Source organism: Amphibalanus amphitrite, unplaced genomic scaffold (genome assembly GCF_019059575.1).
Source record: "Amphibalanus amphitrite isolate SeventyFive unplaced genomic scaffold, NRLGWU_Aamphi_draft 000183F_arrow, whole genome shotgun sequence".
Taxonomy (NCBI): Eukaryota; Metazoa; Arthropoda; class Thecostraca; order Balanomorpha; family Balanidae; genus Amphibalanus; species Amphibalanus amphitrite.
Genome location: NW_024881678.1, coordinates 523233 through 537104, shown reverse-complemented (window position 1 = coordinate 537104; position 13872 = coordinate 523233). Strand labels below are relative to the sequence as shown.

Sequence of the window (13872 nt, the reverse complement as noted above, 5' to 3'; positions counted from 1 at the left end):
TAGCAAGGGTCAAGCATATCATGCCAGTACCGGTGGGATAACCAAATAAGTAGTGAAGCACGAAAAACTTGACAGTTGTAGAGAGGGGTTCCGGACGAGAGAGTCGGTCGACGCCTACAGTCATGGGAGGGGGATTTTTTGCTGATATTATCGATTTTCACATAAGTGAGCGTTGCAAGATATTCCACAAGCATTCATAATCACAAAATTCTGTATCGTATCACATATTAAGTGACAAAGTTCATTTTTTTATTGACTGGGTATCGATCATCGATTAGCACGATCGCCGCTGGCGATTAGTGGTAGGTTCGAATGCTGACAGAGTTTAAACGAACCGGAACCGAAATCTGCCCTTATCTACCGGATGACAGCTCTGTTCGTGGTTCGCGTGGTACACATCACTCTGCGGTATGGGGGACACACGTAATCACCAATGCGGCCGCTGTTTCGGCGGCTCAGTAGAAGTCCGCCGACCTCCTGTTGGCCACGGCGGGTTCCTCGTCACGGGGCAGCGGCGGCTGCGACAGCGCGTCGAGCAGCACGTCCTCCTCGTGTTCCGAGTGCTGACGGTCCAGCCGGCGACGCACCATCTCCTCCGAGTAGCGCACCGTCGGAGGCGCCACCGGACTCGGCCGCCGCGGCCGGGACGCCGCGTGAGCCACCGCCAGCAGAGCGGCGCCCACCGCCAGGAAGACGCAGGTGCCGGCCACAGCCGCGTACACGACCAGCTGGACGCGCGCACGGGGTCGCCACACCACAGCGCGCTCCCGCAGTCGGTACGGCCGCCGTCGGTAGCAGCACACCTGGAACGCGTCGTCTTCGATAAAGAGCGCGCTGTTGAAGGCGCGCAGTCTGTCGAGCACGTGCGTTAGTTGGAGCGTCTGGTGGACGGTGAGCGTGATGTTGGCGGTCAGCTGGCGGCCGGAGTCGTCACAGGTGACGTTGGTGACGCGCGGGCCGGGCGGCACCACCCCGAGCACCCCGCGCTCCACGCTGACTGGAGGGGGTCCTGGCGACCGGCATGGGCCGTCCAGGGTCACCGAGAGCCACTCGACTGGGCTGACGCGCTGTCCAACGGCTGTGGGTGACAACGGCACACAGTCAGATCTGGGAGCACTGAGCACCCGGCGGGAAGACTTTCACCGTGCTCTCTGGAAGCTGTGGGCATCAGCGACGAATCATATAGGTGTTAAGCCATAGACACACTAAACGACGGGTGAGCGGGTATTGTAAATGAATTTCCACCTCCTTTCTCGGTAACTTTTTGTCCCCGACCATCCATTCGTTCACCGTCGACCGTGGTCGGGGAAGGGGGCGTGTATTTAGTGTGCAGGTGACCGACCGACCGACCGGCGCCGGATCAGGTCGGTGTCGGGTGACGGAGCTGCAGCCCTCCCCTCCCCTCTCCTCTCCCCACACACCGTACGCTGTGGCTGTGGACAGTGCTCCTGTCGCACTGTCACGGTCACCAACGATGTCGATTCGCAACGTACTTGTTGAACAGTGGAAAGGTGACGGTGCAAACAGCGAACAGTTTGTGCTTATCACGGGGATAAGATGTCGAGTGGCAAATCTATTCTCATTAAAAAAGAATGCATTTCTCCATCTCCACCTTACACTTACCCATCGGCCAGGCAAAGAAGGCTTGCACGATGGCCAACGTCCTCGCCATGGCGACTGGCGAACACATGGGTGAAGGACTCAGAGTGCGCTCGGTCAGAACGGGGCTCAGGGGTATCACAGCGGTCGATGGGACTGGTGTTGTACGGCAAGGCAAGAAAACGGGAGTGTCCCGGCTGGACAGGGGAGTGTCCCGTTGGGACAAGGGATCGGGAGTGTCACAGTGGGACAGGGAATCGGGGGTGCCACAGAAGACGGAACGCGAGCAGGAGTCACGGCAGGACAGGTTACTGTCGGCGTCACAGCGCGGCGGTCGGCAGTGCAGAGAATCGGTCACAACAGCCGCCGTTCGGTCACTGGATCAGGTTGCTCCCGGGCACCTACGCGTTTGTGCGCCCGGTTACGCCCCCTGTGTAGCCGGCTTACGCTTCGGGAATGGGGGGAGTCAGTCGGGACTCGCAGCAGTTTGACCCGTTTCGACCTAGAGATTCGTGAGGAAAGGAACATGCGAATTGCTGGCGAGCCGTGAGTCGCACTCGCGGCGAAGCCGTTAGTATGAGTAAGAGGAATTGACTCATGCTATGGTCAATGAGACCCGTGCACCATTTATACTACATCATACCTCGCACGGGCAGAAAACGACCTTTCAGATGACATCAAGATGACAACGGAACGAAATAAAGTGAGAAAGCACAATTCAGTCATTGATGCTTCTTGTCGATTTGAGTTTTTGCTTTTCTATGAGCAATTGCTCATACAACGTCACGGTTGAGGTCATACAACGTCACGTCAAGCAAGGGTCATGTTTACGTGCCCCGCTGACTCATTCAGTGCTTTTGTAGGCTCAAAGCTAAATGAATCTGTAATTTGCAACCAAGTAAGCTGAGTAAGTTGTAACACAGCTAATCGTTGACATATTATTCTTCATCTATTGCTTTGCTCCGCTGCACTCATGCTACACTAAGTTTGTTTGTATTTTTGCTCGGGTAAAAGAAGTGACTGTCACCTGTTTTCTGTTTGACGGCGGTGGCACCTAGTAGAGTAGAAATGCTTGCGCCATGATTGGAACCGAACCACGAGGTTTGGCGCAGCTCGCTTGGATATTGTGAATTGAGCAGTGTATTGGCGCGTGGTCGAGAAGTATAGGGACACGCCTAAGAGCTGGACTTTTTGATGACGTCTTCGGGTGACGTCATGTCGTGTGTGACGTTTCGTGAGCAGGTAAGGAAAAGTCACCACCGCTGGCGAACATTTAGTGCGGTAAATGGCAAACACAAATGCTGCGCAGAAAAAACAAATGTGTAACTTCAGACAACATTCGTTCGGACGACAATGTGATGTCAAGGCGAATCAAGAAGTTCTTCATGCGATTGTTAGTTATCTGTCGTGCTAACTTATTAGCAGTTGAGTTGTGAAATGTATTATCAAAATCAATGTTTATTGAACGCAGATTCAGTTTATTTTCAGATGTACCTAGGTACCCTTACACTTCACTCATCTCAAGCTGTTCAAACACCCTTGACAAAGTCGATTAAGATGAAACGTTGGGTATAATTTATACTGTGTTTTCTCTGCATTATTAACATATTCATCATATATACAATATAAGGGCCACATGCTTTTTACAGGGAGACATGTCAGACAGCCCAGTAGGATGAGGCTTCGTCAAGCGTCATTTTTAGCAAAGCTTTTCTTGCTTAAAATCCAGTCTGCAAAACATGGCAGGGCTTACACTTTGGCTTACACTTGACTCCCAGCTGTTTTGTCTTTGCTATGCGATGTTAAACATATAAAACATCTTACTATTCATGTATGCGCCATGACTCATGTAATCTTTTCACAGCCAACACGCTCCTAATGTACTGGGAATGTGGGGAGTGCAGCAGCATCAGTGCAGCACCAATGGTCAGATGCGAAGGCTGTGATAAATGGTACCACTTCCGTTGCGCGGGACTGTCTAAGGAGCCAGGTAAGCGCAAATGTTTTCTGTCTCAGTCTTTTTGTTGCAGCTATAGTGATCAATGAAATATTTTCTGCACTGTTCAGCCAAACATGTATTTCAAACAATCTGCTTCCCAACCAAGGGCGTCGCCACAGGGGGGGGGGACGGAGGGGATCTCGTCCCTCCACTTTTTAAAATTTTTAACATTACGCCTATGGCGTTGCATGGAAAGAATCAACTTGAAATGGTCCGAGCCCCTCCAAAATGGTCAATGTCCCCTCCAGTCGTCGCACCGTGGCGTCGCCCCTGTTTCCAACTACACAGATTTAGTCAAACAATGTGCCAATATGGAATTTTCAGGTTCAGTTGAATGAAATAGGAACAATGATAATTGTAGATTACGTATACCTGCAAGAGAGGAAAACAGAATACATTGTATTGCTTGTCCTTCACCGATACTGTTATTTTTCCATTTCTAGAAACACCGACATGGCGATGCAGGTGGTACTGCCTGGTGAGGCCGCGGTCTCCGGAATCGCCTGCAGACGAAGTCACCTGGCGTCCATCTGCACATCACTTGCAGAAGTGAGGCCTGCTGACAGCGTCTGGCAGTGTCGGCAACGTGCCAGACAGCTATCTGGAGTCCTGCTCACCGCAGGTCGCCGACAGGAGGGGCGACGCATCGTCTCCGAGGTCGCCTCAGCATCAGTGAGACCCCACTGGCCGTCTTCTTAGGCTTCAACTAGATTGCGAACAACCTATGCTGAGACAACGCCCATGACGTGTGATCCGGTACCGCTACCGCACTGCGTGCCTGTGCCCGCCGTGAGCCGCTAGTGCATGGGTTCGACCATGAGAATGTGTGTTTATGTTGCTTTTACTATTGTTTATACGTTGAAGTGACGAATTGTTTATTTTTCGCAAGCCTCCGCTGTCCGGTTGCCTGCAGCTCCATGCAACGTCAGCTGTACTGTTGTTTTAATGTTGTCTCTCCGCTCAGCTGTACTGTTGCCTCTCCGCTCATAACAACCTATGCTGAGACAACGCCCATGACGTGTGATCCGGTACCGCTACCGCACTGCGTGCCTGTACCCGTCGCAAGCCTCCGCTGTCCGGTTGCCTGCAGCTCCATGCAACGCCAGCTGTACTGTTGTTTTAATGTTGTCTCTCCGCTCAGCTGTACTGTTGCCTCTCCGCTCATAACAACCTATGCTGAGACAACGCCCATGACGTGTGATCCGGTACCGCTACCACACTGCGTGCCTGTGCCCGCCGTGAGCCGCTAGTGCATGGGTACGACCATGAGAATATGTGTTTATGTTGCTTTTTATACTATTGTTTATACGTTGAAGTGACGAATTGTTTATTTTTCGCAAGCCTCCGCTGTCCGGTTGCCTGCAGCTCCATGCAACGCCAGCTGTACTGTTGTTTTAATGTTGTCTCTCCGCTCAGCTGTACTGTTGCCTCTCCGCTCATATATGACACCCTCTATATGAATGGCACTACTGATTGTCACACCCACTGTCCGTATTGTCCGTAGTGGTGTCTACGCCCATGTTAATACAGCGTGCAGAATCCAGATTCTATTGAGGAGAGTTGAGCCAAGTCACCATAGGCTCGGGAAGAGAGCAACGTGGAGGCCCACTGCCCCTTCCCCGGCCCCCACTGGGGGCGCCAGCCACTCCAACTTTTGACTGGATGTCAAGAGCGTCGCCACGAGGGGAACGAGTCGCCGGCCAGCCAAGGTAGCCAACGGCGTGTGAAGGTTGCCTGACCTCGAGGAAACTGAGATGGCACCAACGGAGGTTTTGTTAAGTAGGCGACCAAAATTCGAGCGGCAGCAACCTGGGCACCTTCACAGGGAATATGACCGGGGGAATATGACCCAATATCCCCCGTAAATATGTGCCTCGGAAGGGAGACCCAACCATAAAACTCGCCGTATCTTATCCACTATTTTTCGAACAGGTCCATAGATTTCCGTCCTCAAAAGTGCGGGGATATTCCCCAGTGTTTGAGTTGGATGGGACTATCGTGGCGTTTACACCGACAGGAGATTCCCATTGCCGGCTGTGGGAAATTTGGATATCAATGGAATCAAAATCTTATCGATCGATGAAGAACTAAATTACCCCGACCCGGAGAGCGTCTTTGGAATCAAAGCAGTAGCACATGACGCAAGACTTCAGGCAAATGAATCCTTCTCGTCTGAAATAAAACATTTGTGTATTGATAAGCACGTTTTATAAGCAATGGTAGCAAGATTCTTCATGTATTTGGTTTTAGTGATAATTTAGTAGCAGATACTTACCGTCGCATTTCGTTTTTTTAATTAATAATTTATATTGTCAGAACTAGCAACATATCTCTTCACTCAACAATAATTACAAAAATGAAAAAGAAATGATAAATTGCTCATATTTTGGTGAAACTAAAAATTAATTCAGCACATATTTTTTTTACAGCGTTGAAGTCCAGCTCCAAAGGACAGCTGACGATCGTAGCCGAGCAGGCTGTTTGGTACTTCTTCACTACTTCTTAGAAGTACCCGTTAGTACCGATCATGTCTCACATAATAAGCTATTGGAACAAAAATATCCATATTCTCCAAATTATTCTCCTTTCACACTTTAAATAAATACTTTTGAAATGCATTTACCAATTAATTTCACAAAAACGGCTTAAAATTTTACAACGTCAAAATACTTATTCCAATTTCCACCATGAAACCACCACTATATTACTTGCTTACAGAACCGTGCGCACAGTGCGCGCAGTTTTATCGTGACGTCAGAGGGTGCTTCCTCAGTGGCGCCCCCTGGCGGGGAACGCGTGCAAAAAGTCCAGCTCTTAGGCATGTCCGAAGTATAGGCCGATTAGGGGATAAGTGTTTGTGGTATTGGGTTAATGCATAAGTATTCTGCATAATTGTGTTACTGAGCGATGTCTCCATCGAGTCAAAATGATCCAAACGTGTTGCCATCACGAGAAAACTCCGTGTTCAAGAAGATAGTGGTAAGTTCTGAATCGCGTCTTTGGTGCATTTTATCAAATTCCAATCATCAGACAGACTTATTTTTCTATGAATTAATTTTTTCTTGACTTGCATTGTTGTTCTTCATTAGTTAAGTATTTGTTTTGCATTATTAGGTAGGTACGGCTCTTCAGTATGTGCGAGGTACCGTACCTAGGTACCTGTTTAAGTTTGAGTTCACAATGCAATTATTTTCGAAAATATGTGGTAACAATCATAGCACAAAATATCATCTTTTGCTACTGAATTCTTGGGAAAGGAAGTGTGTTTTATCACTTCGTATTTTCAATGGACACGAGTAATGCACAGTGAATCAATGGACCTTTCTCCATAACGAACTGTGCAAAGTTGCATAATGTTCCTGGACGTGGTGGTTTTACAATCAGCAGAAAGGTTACTAACAACTTTGAATCAAAGCTAAGAGGTGATAGGGTCATCATGCAAGAAATGCTCCTACCATAAATCAGTAGGTGGAACTATGGTCATGAGTACCCAAATATAGGAACGTTCCCATTTTTGGGAACGGAGTTCCCAAATATGGGAACGGGCGTTCCCATTTATGAGAACGGAAGGTAATTTTTCGGCCGTTCGCCCACTAAAACTCATTAGTGCATCACGTCTCAAAAAAGTGCACGCTAATTAAAGTATCTACTAAATCTCTATAAAATTATCTTTAATCTCACCGTTGAACAAGGAAATTGACCGTCGAATGATATTTTTAATGATTTTTTGAAATGGCGGAATGGTGAAAACATGGGTTATACTACATTTAACATGCAATTTAAAGGAAAATGAAGCGTTTTTACATTTTGAGGTCAAGTATAATAATTTTCGCCTGGTTATGAAGTTTCGTACTAGCGACACCAGATGCTGACATATGCAAGGGAATACGCGGACAGTCCCGAGGTAATATTGTTGACTTTTGATGTCGAGGCGCACGACCGCGTGGAACGTCAGTGATTTTACCGAACTACTGTTGTAAACTCAGTTTCAGTGGTTTAAAATTATTCAGCTGTATTTTATCAGTCCGGAAAGACATATTTTATTTGGATGCTAGCTGTTTAGCGTTGTTTTATAAGGAGCGTCATGAGCGTGGTTTTTGTCTTCCGTGTTTCTAAGCATGATCGTTTTGGGGGAATTTCTCTTATATAGGTCGCTCTGTGTGGCTTATTTATAATTTTTATGCTGATTTCGATCATTCCTCGTGCCCATCCTACCAGGCCTTTTGCCACTTACACTCATTAAGAAAGGAAAAAACTAGATTTTCCATGGGACTAGGTGTTTTGCGGGTGTAACATATTCAGCGTTCCCATTTTTGGATACTTCCTTGTGCTCGTCAAGTATCGGTGATAGACAGACAGGTGCTTGACTTGTCTCCACCCTCGGCGCGGACGGTGGATATAGGTATGGAAGACCTTGTTGAACATCGCTGAGCGTAGTGAATTACGTAATCCTGCAGAGGGGGGCGTGCCCGCTGCGAGATCGACGGGAATAAAAGCGCAGAAGACCGGGCGAAACATGCGACGGTCTTGCCGGAAAGGTCATCTGATGATTGTTACGTTAACAATAATTTGCGGCGTTGGACGTGATGCTTGTTAATGAAAAGAGCCCCTGAAAGGCGTCGGTGAAATCGTTCCCAATTTTGGGTACGCCGTTCCCATAATAAGGAACGCTTGCAGCGCCAGTGTACGAGAGCGTTCCCAAATTTGGGCTCGCGGCCCGGATGATGGACTGCTTTAGAAATAGGGGAACGATTTGAAACTACGATGGGCCTTACAATATCAAACTCTTTCCCAACAATATTGAGACAAATATCAGGCGGTTCACGACCGTTTTATATTTTTTGGACGTCATTTAACGGTTCTTTTTCTTGTTTTAAATAATTCCTACATGGCGTTCCCATATTTGGGTTTATCGTTCCCAAAGATGGGAACGAAAATGCGTTCCCGAAAATGGGTACGCTTGACCACAGTTCCGCCTACTGAAATGTCAATATCTCAAGGACTCAAAGCGAGAAAGTTTCTTGTAAAATCCAGTCATTGCTTGAAAGACAGCTTTTTCCATGACTTTTAGAGCCCCTTGCAGATACTTTGGCATGGCTACATTGTGAATGACATTCAAATTAGCTACCTACCAACCTAATTTTTTGTCTTAGCTTTTTAAAGTCAATTGATTTCAACAAATTGTTCATGTGCTAATGGGATGAAAGCTTTTGCATTTTGTATTGTTTAGGCATGATGTAAAATTTCATTCAACTTGTTAATAAGAACTGGGGCATTCCATGATAGATCGTACCAGGCCCGTCACCCTCATCTCTCAGATTTGAATGAAAATTGGTACTAGGGGTAATCATAGGCTCCAAAAACACCTGCCAAAATATCAGACTTCTCAGATGAAAACTTTTTGAGCTACATTGCAAAATATTTTCTAAACTTCAGATTGTAAGGGTGAGTTTGATGACCTATAACTCAAAAACGAGCTAAGCAAGCAACAAACGGTAAACACCTTTGAACTAACGATGAATCAAAGATTAATACAGCTTTTTTAAAATTGGAAAGAAAAGCTTTACATATTGAAAAATGTAATATTTTTTTAAATTCTCTATAACGGCCCTTGGGACCAAAATTTTTGCCATTTTTATTTCTTCAAAATAAATTTCAGGTCATTTAAAATCGACATGCAAAAAATTAGAAAGGTGTTCTTTCTATAAGTCCCTCATTTTAATGCATACAAAATTGGTTTCCGGGGGGTCGGTACGACCCCAGCTCGCCGTTTCGCCTATAATGGAGCTAGAACCTTGCGGAAAAAACGAGCATGTGCGCCGTTACAAGATGCATCGAATGATACCACACTTTAAGGTCTCGGGTTCATTGGTGAGGTCATTTCAAGTGACCCAAATTACGGGTCCGGTTTTTGGTAGATAACTTCGCAACAAATGGCCGCAGAGCCGCGATATTAGCATCTTTGTGTTTGCCTAGCTCCGGCGCGTCGAATGGTATACTGTTTGTTCTGGTGAGGTCAGCTTAAGTCGCTGACCTCGGGTCAGCACACTGCTGTGTATTTGGCTCCGCTCCCCGACCGGGCGGCCCAGCCGGCAGCCAGCCCCCGGGCATCACGTGACCGCTCCGAGTCCGCGGCAAAGCCAACCAGCGCGGCGCTGGACAAACAGCGCCGCCACAGAGATGGTTAACAGTCGGGTCAGGCCAAGAAGCTGGGTGAATGAGATCATATTGCACATCATTCGATTTGCAAGGTCTTCCCGAGTCCATTGGTAGCTTTCCCGTCTCTCTAGCTCAATTTGATCGAGAGTTATCGACGGAAAACTCTTATGACCCTAGTGACGTACGAATGACGTCACGCAAGGTCAACAATGCAAACGTGAGGCAAAAATGACTTCAATTGGACTTTCAGTAACCAGTGATGTCACTAGGCAGCTTTACCACGCCATTTGTAGGCTCTCTTCCCGAAATCACAATTCGAGACCATTACGGTGACGCAAAATAAGTATACATTTATAGAAAGAACACCTTCCTAATTTTTTGCATACTACTTTATAATGATCCAAAAATGTTTTTAAGTAAATAATTTTTTTTTTTTAAAATTGGTCCCAAAGGCATTAAAATGCAAGTGAAAGGAAACTCGATGTGTTATATACCAAAAATAGTTTATATTTCAAAATTTTAAAAATTCATATAATTCTTTGTTTCAATGCAAGTTCAATGCCGTATAGCATTTGGCATTAGGATTATCCGTCTTAGAGTTACAGCCCGCCAAACTTGGCGCTGCAACGCAAGATCCAAAACATGTTATACATTATAACTCAAAAACTACTCATCTGATTAGCCTGAAATTGTCACAGGAGGATTCAGAGCCCCTGATTACCCCTTAGACCAATTATCGTTAAAATCCGAGAGATGGGGTTGTCAAATTGGAAAAAAGTGGTACGATCTATCGTGGAATGCCCCAACTATCAAGACATCGGACCCTCATAATTTGTTTTACCATCTTTCTGAAAACATAAAAAGCTACCAAATTCTGTCATATAAAAGCATGATTTATGTTGATGTATAAGACACAAATTTGCATGCTCATTGTCCTATTTGATTACCCATTTGGTATCTAGGAAAATCAGTCTTCCTTGGTGACAGTGGACACTGGACAATCTTCACACTTTTTGCCTGTAAAGAACAGCATGTATGTATGTCTTTTTAAAACCAGTAATGACCAGTATAACGCCTTTTGGGGCGACTAACGGAGCGAGCGAGAGGGTGGGCCTTGCACGTGCGAAATTGCGAGGGGGTACCCTCCGCTCGCTTCGCTCGCTCCGTAACCAATCTATTCAATTTTCATGGATATGCCTGGCATCTCAATGATTGGTACTGTGAAAGTTCTTGTGTGCAAGAGTACTTTGTGTGACAGGAACCAGCATGCTACCACCTGGAAAGTTTAATGAGACTGGTTTATCACTGGTTAGGTCAGTTGTCACATGGCCCAAACCAGGTCTCATTGAGTGCACAATGGGTTAATTTGTGACCAGTTGTGTGTGTGTGTGGCTAAGTGACAGTTCATGTCAATGTGATATCTTGGTCATTTTCATGCCATTCTTCTTCTCTGAACAATAGTTGAGCAATAAGATTGGGTAATAATATTTAACTATAATTGATCCAGATTTCTGGCTTGTTTGCGACTTATTCTGCATAGGGATGTCTGTTCTCAATGCCCTTTTTTCTTTCAAAGTTGGACTGGTTGGACCATCAATCTTACTTGCCATTCTTTTTTCAGAAATGCTATGAACACAAACAGTACAAAAATGGACTGAAATTTGCCAAGCAGATATTGGCAGCTCACCCAGATCATGGCGGTAAGGACACATCCGGCCTGCATTGGGGGTGTTGAATGCATCAATTGCTGTGTACAAATTTCCATCAGCTGGAATCATCAATTGCTGTCTCTGAGATAAATTACATTTATGCTGATAAGAATAGTTAAGTTGCAGGCAAACATGTTTCTCGATTGACCTGCTGCCCCTGTCGCCCCACCTCCATCTGTGTCTGACACTACCCATGCCTTCCACAGAGACACTCTCCATGAAAGGCCTGATCTTGAACTGCCTAGGCAAGAAGGAGGAGGCCTACGACTACGTGCGCAAAGGGCTGCGCAACAACCTAAAGTCGCACGTGTGTTGGCACGTGTACGGTATCCTTCAGAGGTCCGATAAAAAGTACGACGAGGCCATCAAATGCTATCGGAACGCGCTGAAATGGGACAAGGACAACATCCAGATCCTGAGGGATCTGTCACAGCTCCAAATCCAGATGCGAGATCTGGAAGGATATCGGGTAATTGGTGCTAGGACTGCTTTAGTTCGGCGATCTTGTGCGTAATTGAACGTAGACCTCCGCCAGAGCCCTAGGCTTTCTAGTGCACCTGTCTAGGGAGGGGTTAAGCTACTTCACTCACCATTTCCTTTCTTCACTTAGTGGAAGCTGATTTCCTGGGAATACGGAGAACATGTAGCTCGTCAAAGGATCCAGAGACATTGATCCCGATCAAGCTAGGTTCGATGTCTTCTCTGCCGTGTGTCATTGATCTTGATGCTCGAGTTATCGCAATGTTTTATCGTAATCGCCACAAATGTTCATTTTTGCTATCTGTTCACACCACTGGCTCACGCTTATTCAGTATTCACGTTTTTTCTCTGGGCTGTTCGTTGGTGTTGATGATCGAACCATCGCAGTGTTATATCGCATTGGCCACAAAATACCATTTTTGTATCTGTTTACGTCTCTGTTCACGCCTGTCCGCTTTGTTCTCCAGGAAACGCGCTACCAGCTGTTTGTGCTCCGTCCAACGCAGCGGGTCTCGTGGATCGGGTACGCGCTGTCACAGCACCTGGCCAAAGACCACGATATGGCGCTCAGCATCCTGGAGACGTTCCGGGAGACGCTCACCAAGGACTCTGCTGATTACGAGCAGAGCGAACTGATGCTCTACCAGGCCATGGTGATCAGGGAGGCGGGCCGGCTGCGCGAGGCGCTCGAACACCTGGACAAGTACGAGGCACAGATCTGTGACAAGGTCACCGTCCAGGAGATGAGAGGTGAGCTCATAACGAGGACAGCCATGAGAATCTGGGGCTGGCAATCCTGAGTGTGATGAGAATAAGCTATTCAAAGGTTGTTCCTCCTTGCCTGCCGTTCGTGCTACTATCCGTGCAGTCTCCCTTGAAAGTACCGATGTGGTGCGGTGCGGCAGTGCCATCAAGCCCGACCGAGGAAGGGATGCCAAGTTTGAGAGGCACCAAACCACCTGACCTGGGGCATGGTTGGGGATGTTGTAGAGGAAGGGGCGAGACTGGTTCGAACCGATTTTAGCGGTTGATTCACCGGTACTTCCTTTCTCCGCATATCGGTACTTTGAAGAAAGACTTGGAAAGACCATAAAGACTATACAGCCTCAGTACTGCGAAGAGTGTGTTGCCTCTGTCTGTGCCGCCTTCCGTATTACCGTCGTTGCCTCCCTGGTCCCTTACTAACCATGTCGTCACGTCGCTATCACCAGCCGAGATTCTGCTGGAGCTGGACCGCGGCTCAGAGTCGGCGGCCATCTACCGCGCCCTGCTCAAACGGAACCCCGAAAGCCGGCGGCACTTTGCTGCCCTGGAGCGTGCTCTAGCGCCGGCGACGGAGGAGGAGCGGCTCGCCATCTACCAGGAGTACCAGCAGCTCTTCCCGCGGGCACACGCACCCAAAAAGCTGCAGCTCTACATAGTGCGAGGTGGGCGCTAGGAGAAATCGGTTGAGTTGCTATAGGAACGAAAGTTGTGTAAGTGGGGCCTCTTTCCAAGCGATATACGTCGTGGAAATGTACTGGTAAGATCCAACGTAGCGTAATTTCACCACAGTATTCTTTGATGGGTTGCGGTAATGGCGTGGAAACGGTAATGATGCACTGTGACTGCCGTAATGCGGTATCTGCCCTTATGCTACCTAGCGTCGCTATGCCACAGGTTGAAGCTCGCTAACGGGCCGCCAGGCGACGCCACTGATCTTGTTTCGCTCCAGTGCAGTGTATCGCTTCCTTATCGCTTTCCCGTCGTCCCTCCCTTGCAGTAGAAATTAGTATCGCCGTATGTAAGTCAGTAGTGTCTTGAACAGCCAGGACACTTCTTGGTCCGGTTACCCTTATCCCGCCCCGCACGTGTTCGCATCATCGTGTGGTTTCTATGTGATACTGTCCGCTCATTCACGTTTTATGGGACGAGTCATTCGTGCTG

General features: G+C 47.4%; 2 protein-coding genes across 2 annotated transcripts in view; one reads left to right on the top strand and one right to left on the bottom strand.

Moving 5' to 3' along the window:
• Window positions 1–232: 232 nt before the first annotated feature.
• On the bottom strand, window positions 233–2104 carry LOC122384212. The gene is made up of 2 exons (XM_043371332.1): window positions 1624–2104; window positions 233–1078 (listed from the first exon to the last, which is right to left on the bottom strand). Exons 1-2 carry the CDS (start codon window positions 1688–1690, stop codon window positions 456–458), a joined length of 690 nt encoding a protein of 229 aa, XP_043227267.1. The 5' UTR covers window positions 1691–2104; the 3' UTR covers window positions 233–455.
• Window positions 2105–2708: 604 nt separating this feature from the next.
• LOC122384210 (N-alpha-acetyltransferase 15, NatA auxiliary subunit-like) overlaps window positions 2709–13872 on the top strand; it is a 43858-nt gene continuing 32694 nt past the window's right edge. The window contains exons 1-6 of the mRNA XM_043371330.1: window positions 2709–2766; window positions 6434–6577; window positions 11379–11457; window positions 11673–11935; window positions 12414–12696; window positions 13158–13373. Coding sequence (XP_043227265.1) covers window positions 6506–6577; window positions 11379–11457; window positions 11673–11935; window positions 12414–12696; window positions 13158–13373 — 913 coding nt within the window. The 5' untranslated portion in view covers window positions 2709–2766; window positions 6434–6505. The remainder of the gene's footprint in view (window positions 2767–6433; window positions 6578–11378; window positions 11458–11672; window positions 11936–12413; window positions 12697–13157; window positions 13374–13872) is intronic.

Excerpts from the sequence above, each read along its gene's own strand:
- LOC122384212 (XM_043371332.1), bottom strand. The coding sequence starts at position 1,690 with ATGTGTTCGCCAGTCGCCATGGCGAGGACGTTGGCCATCGTGCAAGCC. Across the intron at positions 1,079-1,623 it reads CTTCTTTGCCTGGCCGATGG|CCGTTGGACAGCGCGTCAGC; the intron begins GTAAGTGTAAGG and ends TGTCACCCACAG.